Source organism: Hemitrygon akajei, chromosome 1 (assembly GCF_048418815.1).
Source record: "Hemitrygon akajei chromosome 1, sHemAka1.3, whole genome shotgun sequence".
NCBI lineage: Eukaryota > Metazoa > Chordata > Chondrichthyes > Myliobatiformes > Dasyatidae > Hemitrygon > Hemitrygon akajei.
In genome coordinates, this window is record NC_133124.1 from 167,077,526 (window position 1) to 167,090,636 (window position 13,111).

At 47.0% G+C, this 13,111-nt stretch overlaps 1 protein-coding gene across 2 annotated transcripts in view; it reads left to right on the forward strand.

Moving 5' to 3' along the window:
- The first annotated feature begins 2,937 nt into the window (after positions 1 to 2,937).
- The window catches only part of LOC140732157 (nectin 1b-like), a 56,082-nt gene continuing 45,908 nt past the window's right edge, over positions 2,938 to 13,111 (forward strand). Inside the window, exon 1 of one of the 2 annotated variants that reach the window (XM_073054402.1) lies at positions 2,938 to 3,243. In XM_073054402.1, coding sequence (XP_072910503.1) covers positions 3,201 to 3,243 — 43 coding nt within the window. In that variant the 5' untranslated portion in view covers positions 2,938 to 3,200. The remainder of the gene's footprint in view (positions 3,244 to 13,111) is intronic. The other variant, XM_073054394.1, reaches the window with a different exon arrangement.

Below are 13,111 nucleotides of genomic sequence, written 5' to 3' on the forward strand. Positions count from 1 at the left end.
TCCTACGCACACACAGGTATTACTCCCACTTTAGTATCGTTCCAAATCTAATGTGTCCCGCTGCCCCACCCTCCCCATTCGTCACTCTCCCGATTCCCTCCCCGCTCTGCCCTCTCCCTATTACCTCTAACTCTCCTTCCCTCTCACTTCCCCCTGCACTCTCCCCCTCCTACCACTTGCACTCCCCCTCTCTTCGGTTCATCCTCTCGTCCCTTCTTACCCCTCCCCTTTCTCCCAGTTATTTCCCCCCTACCCGGCTGTCAGCACCTTCCAATATGCCACTCTCCATGCCTACCCTCCCTATCTTTCCTCCATCGCCTCCTTCTTGGTCTCCTCCAGTCTCTTCCTCCCTATCTCTCCTCTGCTCCCACTCCTCCCTGTCACCACTCCGCTATTCTTCTCACAGGAAAACACACACACACCCACAAAAGGTCACAGGGGCCCCCAGGAGAGGATGGTCTCTCCTCATCATTGAAAATCACAATCCAGGACTAATCAAGAAATCATTGGGGTCCATCCAGAGCATAGTCGTCCCCCCCCCCCACAACGTAGATGTTTTTGCTACACAGAACTGCTGGACAATGACAATGTTGAACTTCCCCTCTGAGTGATCAGAAAGCAGAACAAATGTTTCTATTCAAAGGCACCAGAGGAGGCGGGTGGCAAAATGTTTACAGAGAGGGGGAGGGGTGTAGGTGCCTGAGGGTGTCACAGAGATGGAAAGGGTTGTAGGGACTTGGGGGGTGGTGTCACAAATATGCAGAGGAGTGTAGGAGCCTGAGGTTTGTCACCGGGATGTGGAGAGAATTGGGGGCCAGAAAGGGTGGTGGATTCAGGGTGGGATGTGGTGGCTTACAGAGATGGGAGGGCTTAAAGAACTGGATAGGATACACAGAGACAAGGAGAGGTGTGGGGCCAGGGCAAGGGTTGCCTTCGCAACTGGGAGCATAGATGGATATTACAAAGATGGAGAACCATGTCACAGAGACAGGTTGGGATTTAGGCTGAGGAAAGGATCACAGACAGGGAGGTGTATAGGGTCTGGAGGGGGGGAATCACAGGGATAGGAAGAGTTGTGGGTCTAGAGGGGGATCTCAGAGACAGGAAGAGGTATAGGGGTTTGGGTAGGGATTTAGAGGACAGAGTATGTAGACACAGTGATGGGGAGAGGTGTGGGATCAGAGGGAGGAGGGGTCTCATTGAGTCAGGGAAGCATGTAGGGGCCAGAGGAGGTTACAGTGAAGTACTGTAGGGGGCTGAGGGTGTTCGCAGAGACTGGGAGGAGAGGGGGTCACAGAGATGTGGAGAAGGCATTTAAGGGCCTGAGGGATGTCACAGAGATCGGGAGAGTTTGAGGGCTGTAGAGGTTATAGTGATGGGGAGAGGTTTGAGTGCCAGAGGAGGTCATGGAGACAGTGAGTGGTGTAGCAGCTGGGGGTGAGGGGTGCACAGAGATGGTGAGGGGTGGGACAACTGCTGGGGTTCATTGAGATGGGGAGGGTTGTAAAGGCTGGTCGGACTTGTTAGGACTCACAGAGACAGGGAGAGTTGTGGGGGCTGGAGGTGGGAGAAGTGTGGGTGGTCTCATGGATTGGAGAGATACGGAGGCTGCTGGTTGGTCGTTCACAGAGACAGGGAGTGGTGTAGAAGGCTGAAGATTGGGTGGGGGTACTGACCGGTGGGGGTTCACACAGACCATGAGCTTTCTGGCAACAATGGCGGTTGCATCATAGAGATGGGAAGGGATGTGGGGGTCACAGTGATGGTGAGTTGTGGGGCTGGAGGGAGTCACAAACATGGGGAGAGGTCTGGGACACCGGTGGGCTGGGCAATCATAGAAATCGGGAGGTGTACAGGGGCCAGAGGGGGTCATTACGGTCACAAAGGGGTGTAAGGGGTCAGAAGGGTCACAAAGATGGGAAGGAGTGTAGGAGTTTGAAAGATCACAGACAGGAAGGTGTGTAGGGATCAGAAGGGTCACAGATGGGGAGGACTGAAGGGGTTGGAAGGGTCTTTGAGACGGGGAAGGATGAAGGATTTGGGAGGGTTGGTTGAAGAGCCACACTCTGCCTCAGACTCTGTTTCCACACTCACTCTTGGTTCCACACTTGGTTCTCAGGTGACAGAGATGCTCCCCATTTGGGGCCTAGAGCTTGATTCAATGTCCTGCCCATCCTTCCTTCCTACACTTTCAGGGTCAGGATCCAGATCCTTGATCCATCAGGGAACCCCACAGTACACAGGGAGCCAAATGGGAATGGTCAACCCCATTTCCAAAGCACCAGTCAGCTTGACTAGATGAAGTTGCCCATCCCCTAACCAAATCCCACTTTCCAATTAGGCTTGGTTTCAGATCGGCCTCAGCGGGGTGGTAATCAGGGGCACACTGACTGGAGAACAGTTACCCTCTGGTGCACTCGATGGGGAGGGGAGTTTTGGAGTTCTGTGTCGGTGATGGTCATACATTCCCAAATTGAGAGAGGAAACCGTGGGTAATGAACCTCAGGGCTTTCTGTAACATGCTTCCAGCCGCCACACCCCCTCTCAATCTGTGCCTTCCCCCACAAGAGCCCTACACCCCTCCCCATCTCTGTGACCACGCTGCTGCCCCTACACCCCTCCCTGTGAGTTACCTCCAACCTATAAACACCTCTCCATCTCTGACCCCCCCCCCCTTTATCCCCTACACCCTTTCCCGTATCTGCGACCACCCTCCGGTCCTACACCCTTTCCGGGCTGAAGAAGAGGGGAAAGGTGGGTGTGTGTGTGTGTGTGTGTGTGTGTGTGTGTGTGTGTGTGTGTGTGTGTGTGTGTGTGTGTGTGTGTGTGTGTGTGTGTGTGTGTGTGTGTGTGTGTGTGTGAGAGAGAGAGAGAGAGAGAGGGAGAGAGAGAGAGAATGGAAGTTTGTTGGAGAGAGGTGGATTAATTGAGCCTGACTCGCCCTTTAGAGGCGGGGCTTTGACGAATCGATACTGCAGGCAGGTTTTTTTCCCTTTGCGTTGCAGTTGCAGAATTTACGCTGGGACATTTTCCACTGGAATCGGCGGCGAGTTGTGGCGCTCTAGGTCGAAGATCTACCTGGATTAGGATTAACCAGATAACCCCTTACCCACCTAGAGACAAAACCATTGAGATCCGGGTGCTGAAGGTATCCGCGTTGCCTCTTCAGATACAGGGCCAAAACCTACGCGAAGAGCGAAATGTCCTCTATAGAAGTGATCGCCGTTCTCTCTTTATTGGCTGGTGAGATTTTTTTTTAAATTGTATTGGGATTGGGGGAGAACATGTGCGTCCTTTGTGTTCCAATTTCCGAACCCCGTCGTGCCTTGGAGAAAATGGCATTAAACATGGCTTCTACCTGTCTTTACTCCGGGAGTAGAGGCGGTTGCCTCCCGCCATTGCTAGGCGTGACCCAGGTAACTAACATGTTGTTTTGATTCGGCCTCGATGTCTGTGGAGGTGAAGACTGAGAAATTTTCCCCTTCCCCTCAATCTCTTACTCTTCCCCTTTCCCCCCTCAGTAAAAGTAGTCGTCTTTTCAGTGTGAAGTGTGCGCGCTTGCCTCCTCCAGCAGGTCACTGCTTTTTCGGTGTTAGATTACCCGATGTCGGCAGCTCAGTTTACAAGTCGCCCGGTATTTTTGTTCTCTGTGTGTGATAGGAATGTGTGGTGCATTACACCGCATCAAACCGAAACCCGTATCCTTGGAACTTACAGCACGGGGAAGTTGCGAATCTTTTTAATGCAGTGGTTTTTTTTTCTTAAGTTTCCCGAAGGGTGGTGGGGGGGGGGGTGGAGAAGGGCAGTAGAGGGATATGTGACGTTACATTGGTTGGAGAGGGAAGTCCTTGGGGTCGGCAGTCGTGATTTAAAATGCCTCTAAAGTGAACCAGTGGCTCCATGCTGTGAATGGCGTTTGAGCAGTGCTGGGGAGGTAGAATGAAAGAAAGGATTATTGGGAACTGAATCGACACGAGCAGGAGTCACAGAAGCAGAATTAAACCATTCTGTGTATTCAGACCTCTGCCATTCGATCCTGGCTGATTTACCTTCCCATTCGGAATCAGGTTTAATATCACGGGCATATGTCGTGAAATTTGTTGTTTTGCGGCAGCGATACAGTGCTATCGAAATATATATTTAAATTAAATAAGCACTATAAATAGAGTTTTAAAAAAGAAAATAAATAGTGAGTTAATACACATGGCTGATGGTGGTGGGGAAGCAGGTGTTCCTGAAACGTTGAGTGTGTGTCTTCAAGCTCCTGCACCTCCTTAATGATGGATGACGGCCTTTTGAAGCATCACCTTTTCAAGCTGCCCTGGATACTGGGGAGCGCTACTGCCCATTTTGCAACTGCTCCATACCAGACAGTGATGCAATGCTCTCCATGGTGCATCTGTAATTTCCCTCAGAGATGTTCTCACCCAGGAAACTGAAACTGTTCAACCTTTCCACTTCTGATCCCTCGATTAGGAGTGTTCCCTGGCCTGAAGTCCACAAACAATTCCTTGGTTTCCTGACATTGATTACAAGGTGGTTGTTGTGACATCACTCAATCAGCTGATTTATCTGAATCCTGTACACCACCTCATCAGTTTCTGAAAGTTTGCCAATAATAGGTGTGTCATCAGTAAGTTTATATCTGGCCTTCCGAGATGTGCCTGTGGGTGTAGAGTGGTGCAGTAAGCATGCATCTTTGAAGTGCACTGATGTTGATTATCAGTGAGAAGGAGAAGTTACTTCACATCTGCACTGCCAACGATGAAATCAAGGATCCAGTTGCAAAGGGAGGAATGGAGCCCCAGATTTTGGAGCTGGTTGACTCAAACTGAACATATGATCATGTTGTAATCAATAAACAGCAGCCTTGTGTAGGTATTACTCAACTCCATTTTCCTGACTTCTCACATTATTTTTTCTTGCCCTTAAAAATTGACCCTCTGCCTTAAACCTACCAAATGATATGAATCTGTGGCATTGAATTCCATGGATTCATCATCCTCTGACTGTTTGCCAGCCTGGGAAGCAGTCTCTGGCTGTCCAATTCATCTAGGCCTCCTATAATCTCTGTCAAACCTTCTCTCGCTCTTCTTCACTCCAAAGAGAAAAGCTCTTGCTAGCTCAGACTTTCCTCATAAGGTAGAATCCGTTTCTCTGTACAGTGGGAGTATTGAAAAGAAGAGGGAAAAGTTAGGGATAAAAGTGGAAAGTTTTTCCCCCACACGGAGAGTGGTTGATAAGGCAGGGGGAGGTAGACATAATTGCCATGGATTTCAGGTAGTGGGATACATCAGGACCAGTACTATTTTGGCCCAATCAAGCAGCTGGCCCAATTATCCGAAACTTCATGGAAATGTTAAAAGTATAAAAAAGGCTAACTATTATTTAAGTAACAAATTGTATATTTAAATGAAATGCAGACTAAGTTAGAACACTACCAATAGGGCAATCAAACTGTGCAGTAGCTTCTGATAGTTATCGATGGGAAATTTCATCCATTGTATGGTGCCATTGACTCTAAATGAACAAAATTAGTGTAGACACCTAGTGTAGATAATGGACTCCTTCTACCATGCTGTCGTGATTGAATCCTCTAAAGCTTCATCTTCATTGTAACATTTGAGTTGATTGTCAACATCTTCAAATCCTTCGTAGTCCTTAACTTGTTGAGGTAGTGAAATCATTTCAAATTCACTCCTGGCTGCTTCTGGTATCTCCAAGCTTGAATGCTTGAAACCACAGTGAGCAAAACAGTTCTGAATTGCCTTCATGTTTATTTCTCACCAATTATCATTGACAAATATCACTTCTCTTTAAACACAAACACATGCAAATGACACCATTTAAAAATGCTTTGCTCTAAACTCGATGCAGTGTTTTAATGGCCACAAAAGTGCATGTGACTGATGCTAGTTAGAAACTTGGCCAACATTCTCCTGTCCCAATCAATTGACATTGTGTCCCAAATAAACAGAGGAAATCATGTCTTTTCTCAACTAGTTTTTGTTCTTTTAAAGTTGTCCTAAGTAAGAGGCTGCCCTGATTAACCAATGGCCCAATGAACTGAGATCCTCTGTAATGCATTTAGGCAACAATTAGTTGGATGTTAAATCAGACATCATATAGGAGGATATAGTCCTAACGTGGGAAAATGGGATTCATGTATGCAGACAAGGATGGTCAACAGTGATGTGATGGACTGAAGCACCAGTTTCTGTGCTGTAAGATCTATCCTCTCTCCCCATGCTCGTTTACATTCCATTGGTTCAATGGCAGTAAATTTCCAAAAGAACATTGAAACAGATACTGCCACTGTCTGCTGTAGAGCAAATGTGGGTCCCTTGGAGAGAAAGCGGAGGAATGAGGAGAGGGGATGGTGAGGATCTAGTGGGTGTGAGGAGATGGGACGGAGAGGAACCAGATGGATGAGGAGATGGGAAAAGAAAAGTTGGTAGAAATTTTCAGGTATTACTGGAGGGTCTGTTCTGGTGACAATAGGGAAGTGCAGTTCATGGAGAGAGCAACGAAAACAAAGTATTTGACTTTGTTTTTCTTAAATCAGTCTGTTTTTATTTGAGTACTTTTAAATTAGATCCTTACTTTGAACTGCGCTTCACCTCACCAATGGCACAAACTGCTCATCCTCTGGTTCCTCGTCATTCATGCAGGGCACACGTGGAGTAGAGTGGCCTAAGTGTCAGTCCCATTCTTTAGAAAAAGCAATGGTTGGAAAACAGGGAAGTACCATGTACTGAAGGCTTCTGTAGAATAATTTTGCAGTTCACTACTCCAACATGTGTTATAAACTGAGTAGATTTTCTATTAAATTGGATTTTCCAGGTGGGAAAATATTTACAAACCACATACTGTAATAGAGAAACTCAGTTGGTCACGAGTCTACTACCCTTGGATTATAAAACAAAGGAGCAGAATTAGGCCATCCTCCCCACCGCCTGCTCCACCATTGCTGAATTATTATCCTTTTGCCTTTTCCCTGTAACCTTTTACAAACTACTGATCAAGAACCTATCTCACACCACCACTTTAAATATCTCCAATGAATAATGAAATATCTTCCAAGCCATCTGTGGCAATCAGTTCCACAGATTCACCACCCTCTGTCTAAAGAAATTTCTCGTCAACACTGTTTCAATGGGCATCCCTTATTTTGAGGCTGTGCACTCGGGTTCTAGACCCCACTGCTATAGGAAACCACCTTCCACATCCAGTCTATCTTTACTCTTCAATATTTCCAAGTTCAATATTGAATATGTTTCAGCAAGATTCCCTGCCCCCCTCAATGTTTATAACCTCCGGTCTGTACAGGCCCAGAGCCATCAAATGCTCCACAAACTTTAACACTTTCATGAACTTCCTCTGTACCCTCTCTAATGTCCGCACCTCTTTCTTAAGGAATGATCCTTAAACTGCTCACAGTGCTCCCAAGTGTGGTCTGACCAATTATAAAGCCTCAACATTACATCCTTGCTCTTGTATTCTAATCCTCTCACAATGAATGCTAACACTGCATTTGTCTTCCTTACTACCAACTCAACGCCGAGTTAAACTTTAGGGAATTCTGCTCTCTGCCTCACTAAAGCAGCCAGCACAATTAAAGTCCCCACACATACTCGACGTTCTCCTATCTTCCCTCTCCCAATGGGTGGAAAAGACAAACCAGGCTCAAGGATAGCATTTATCCTGCAGTTATAAGTTAACTGAGTTGTCCCTTTGTGGGAGAAGATGGAGAGTTGGCCTCATAATTTACCTCATTATGATCTTGCACTTTATCATTAACCTACATTGCTCATTTTTGGTAGCCTGTGATCATTTTACCTTATTCTAGCACAGTGCAATGTGTAATGACTTGATCGGTGTGAACAGTACACATGGCAATTTACTCACTGTAATGGAAATATGTGACAAGGGGCAGATCGAGACCCTGCAAATGTTAGAATAATTTGGTATGTTTGTTATAACAGAAGACTTTAAAAAGGGTAATAGGTTTGGAGAGGGTCTGCATGGATCTGAGGGGGGGGGGGAGCATTGGGTTTCACCGATGTACAGAAGCTGACTGAGGACATGTCAGTAGATTGGATGGGTCATTAGACGATGTGATGTACAGATTGGAATATTGTGTTCAGTTTTGACCCTGCTGAAGGACTAGAATATAAAAGCAAGGATGAAATGATGAGATGCTGAGGATTTATAAGGCTTTAGTGAGGCCTCACCTGGAGCATTGTGAGCAGTTTTTGGCCCCTCATCCAAGAAAGCATGTACTGACCTTGAAGAGGGTTCAAAGGAGGTTCGCAAAAATCATTTGGAAACTGAAAGTCTTATCATATGAGGAGCATTTGATGGTTCTTGGCCTGTGCTCTCTGGAATGCAGAAAAGTGAGGGGGATCTCGTTGCAACCTATCAAATGTTGAGAAGTCTCAGCAGAGTGGATGTGGAGAGGATGTTTCCTATGGTGGGGTAATGTATGTCCAGAAGACACAGCCTCAGAATGGAGGGATATCCAGTTAGACCAATGATGAGGAGGAATTTCTTTAGCTAGAGAATGGTTAATCTGTGGAACTCACAGCCACAGGCAGCTGTAGAGGTCAAGTCATTGGGTATATTTAAGGCAGAGGTTGATAGATTCTTAATTAGTCAGAGCAGAAAGGGATATGGAGAGCAAGCAGGAGATTGGGGCTGTGAGGGAAATGGGATAGCCAACATCAAATGGCAGAGCAGATTCGATGGGCCAAATGGCCTAATTCTGCTCATGTATCTTATGGCCTTTTGCCGTTAAACTGGAATGAGGAGTGCCGTTAAGAGGAGATTACAGGGATGTTGCTGGGACTTAAGGGACTGAGTTACAGAGAGAGGTTGGGACTTCATTCACTGTAGTTATAGGACACTGACTGAGAAGTGACCTCAAACAGGTGCATAAAATCATGAGGTGCATAGATAGGGCATATGCACCTAAGTCTTTCACTTTGGGAAATCAAGAGCTACAGGGCACAGGTTTAAGTTTTGAGAGTGGAGAGATTTATTAGGAACTGGGAAGACAAATTCTTCACCCTGAGTGTGGTCCATATATAGAACGAGCTGCCAGTGAAAGTCATAGAAATGGGTGCATTAACAATATGTGAAAGACACTTGGACAGGTACATGGATAAGAAAGGTTTGGGGGGGGGGGGTGTGAGCCAAATGTGGGCAAATGAGACCATCTTTGAATGCATGAACCAGATGGGCTGAATAACCTGTGCCCGTGCTGTATGACATTCCTGCAAGGTTGCCCACAGGAGGTTGCAGCCAACGAAGTAGGAGTGAGCGAACTGTTGTGGAGGGGTTATTGGCCAGGCACTGTATGGGAGGTCCGGGGTGTCTATTGGGTGTAAGTCTTTGAGTCCCACAGCACAAGTTACAACATCCAAGCCAACTGCACCACGGCATGGCCCTGTAGTGTAGTGGTTAGCATAACGGTTTCTCGTGCCAGTGACCCGGGTTCAATTCCTTGCACTGTCTGTAAGGAGTTTGTATGCTCACCCATGACCATGTGGGTTTCTTCTGAGTGCCCCCATATCCCAAAGCGATGTATTAATCAGTAAGTCATGGGCATGCTCCGTTGGCACCAGGAGCATGGGAGCATGGCAACACTCCTGGGCTGCCCCCAACTCATCTGTGGACTGTCTTGGTCATTGACACGAATAACACATTTCTCTGTATGTTTGGATATTTCAATGTTCATGTGACAAATAAATTTAATATTTAAGATCTTGACATGGATCCTGTTCCTGGCACTCATTCCCCTCCCCCACCCTGCTTCTGTTATTCCAGTGCCCATGCATAGACTGTTTCATTGTGGTGAGAGTCTTTTCTGTACCTCCTTTGGTAGTGTCACCTCGTGGGAAACGTTCCTCCCTGGAATCTGCCCTCTTTTATTCAGTACCACCGGTACAGGAAAGTTTCTGACTCTGCACCCTGCCACGAGCTACATTACTACCACTCATAATATTACCCATCTCCATCGGGAAGCCCCCTTCCACTCCAGGGACAGATCCAGTCTCTCCTCATCACTGGAACATCCGGGGGAATCTCCTCCCTACTCTCTTCTGTGCAGTCACCTGTAATGTGCTGACCTGATTTGCACACAACCGTGGGCTTGTCAGCATCGTCTCAGGCCGTACCCTACCCCCACCCCCCACCCCCCATCCTGTACTCTGTGCCGGGTGGTTGGGTGGTTTGTCAGTGAGAGAGATTAATTTAGACAGCTGTGTGCATGAGTGGGAACAGAGTAGGGGATGTCTAACAAGCCAGCCTGCCAATGTGTGTCACAACTGACATGAGACGTCTCTCTGTTGATCTTGTATCATCGTCATTATGGCAGCTTTAAACATTGTGGGCAAGTCCCTGTCCACGGTTGGGCCTGGCAGAGTGGCGTAGTGGGTAGGGAGGGCCATTGCCTCCCAGACCCAGAGTCGCAAGTTGGAGATGTCAACCTCGGGAGCCGTGTGTCTGGACAGTGCACATTCTTTTTGTGACCCTGTGGGGCATCTCTCCCACATGCCAACGGCAGGTCATCCCAGTGGACAAAATGGCCATGTGCTGACTGCCTCTCTGCTTAGCAAGCTGAGAGCTGGACCAGTCACTGAGGCCAGGAGAGTTGGCCCCTCGTAGAAGCCCATCCCCTTCTACTGCAGGTGAGAACCCTTTTTTCATGACCTGGACTGCCCTCTTCACTCAGCCTTCAGACAAAAAGATGCGGGTGTTCACTGGCCAAAGAGAGGATTGTTATCAGTGCTGTGGCTGTCGCGATTGTAATATCACCACCCACAGTTTCAATAGCTCAGAGTGTTGATGTTATCTCACACATCTGAAATCCTTGACAAGCATATCCTTTCAGCAAAGGAGGCACTGCATTTTGTCCCTTCCACCGGAGGTTTAATTGCTCTAGTATCTGCATTACGTAGATCATTTACAGACATGGGCAGAGAATTGGCTGACGGACTTTAATCCGGGCGAGTGTGAGGTATGTACTTTGGGAGGCCAGATGTAAACGGGTGTATATAGTGAATTGCTGAGAGATATTTACTGGGGTGATGCTTGGATTTGACAGCATGTATTCTCGGATTAGGTTGAGTGAGCTGAGATTGGAGTGTAGGAGTGTAAGGGACATGACAGACGTGTACAAGATGTGAGTGGCATAGATAAGAGAGGATAGGCAGGGACTTTTTCCCACGGGGTAGAAATAGCTAATCTGAAAGTGCATATTTTTTAGATGATAGGAGGAAAGTATAGGGTGATTTCAGGGGTAGATTTTTTGTGCATAGCAAGTGTTATTCAAGATCATGTAATATGACTTCCTGAACCAAGTATAAAGGGGAACCAAATAACGCACAACAAAGAATATGATAATAATAAAAACACATTAAGTATAAATACATAAGATAGAATATGTACAAAGATTGATTATATAAGTGCCTGGAACACACTGCCAGGGATTGTGATAGAGGCAGATACATTAGGGGTAGTTGAGTCTCTTGGACAAGATGGGGATGAGTGCCAGTTTGCGCACGGCCTGGCCAAGCTGCGGACTCTCAGTCGCCACCCCAAGTACAAGACGGAACCATGCCGCACCTACCACAGCACTGGCTTCTGCCCGTGTGTTAGCTGTTGTCACTTCATACACCACCTTGGACCCTGGCCTTGCGCCAGAACGCCAGGTTCTCGAACTTGGCCTGGGGGGGCCTAGGGCCCTCGGCCACTGTTCCCGGCGAGATCGACTGGGCGTTGCTGTGGGCTGCCTTCAGCTCCGAACTGGAAGTGGAGTTGACCCGGACGCTGGGCCTGAACTGCTGCTCTTGCCGTCATTGCAGCCGCCGGCAGAAAACCCCTCATCTGACTCTCTCTCCGACCAGGAGGAATCAGGCAGTAGCGGCTCGGAGCTACTGGTGGCAGCCCATTATCAACAGCATCTCGGTATGGTCGAACAACAGAGGGCTCTGTGGGAGGGAGGGGTTAGATTGACCTTGGGGTAGGGTGAAAGGTCAGATCAGCTGAAGGCTCTGTACTGTGCTGTACTATTCTAAGAATGGCAGTACATTGAACGGTGTTGATGTTGGGGGTCGAAAGCGGTCGCACAAGTAGACAGGGTGGTGTTGGGTCTGGCGATGTTGTTTCAGAGATTCTGTACTCAGGAATGCGATGTGAATCATATAATTAGAGCTGTGTAATTAGGTGTTAATGACAATAAAAAGATAAACTCAGTTGACTGTAAAGGAGAGAGAAAAGGAGGAATGAAAGAAGAAAAGTCTAATTAGATGTGCACAAGTTGGAGCTCATCTTGAACTTTTCTGTCACTCATGCACTGGGCCTTCAGTTAATGTGAAAGCACACACCAGCTTCCGAACATCACTCACAATCCATCTGGAGCAAACTGGTCTCCCTCCGGGTCATATCCTACCACTGGGTCTCCCCTGCATCTTCTCTCTCCATCTCCCGCCAAACTAAAAAAAACCAACACCAGCCATAGTGCCCTTCAACAAGAAAAGCTCCCGCTAATTGGATAACACACATTCCTCATCGTCACTCATCTTCCACAACAACCCAAACAGGCTGACAGCAGAACAGACTGCTCTTACAGAACTGCTAAATGAAATACATACAGTGTAACAGTAAAAATATGAACCAGGGAATTACACTATGCTATTACTGATTCACTGAACAATCACACACATTGTTGTTGCGTGAATGAAATCACCAGAGCAGAGCGTTACTGGTAGATACAAAGCTGCTTCTTTATTCGACAAAAGTCAAGTAAAGTCAAGTCACTTTTTATTGTCATTTCGACCATAAACTGCTGGTACAGTGCACAGTAAAAATGAAACCACGTTCCTCCAGGTCCCTGATGCTACATGAAACTACTCAAGACTACACTAGACTATGTAAAACAACACAAAAACTACACTAGACTTCAGACCTACACAGCACTACTTAAAGCGCACAAAACAGTGCAGGGTGGTACAATAATAAAATAAACAATAAGCAAGACAATAGGCACAGTAGAGGACAAACTTCAATATAATAATAAATGCTGTAGATGTCAGTCTAGACTCTGGGT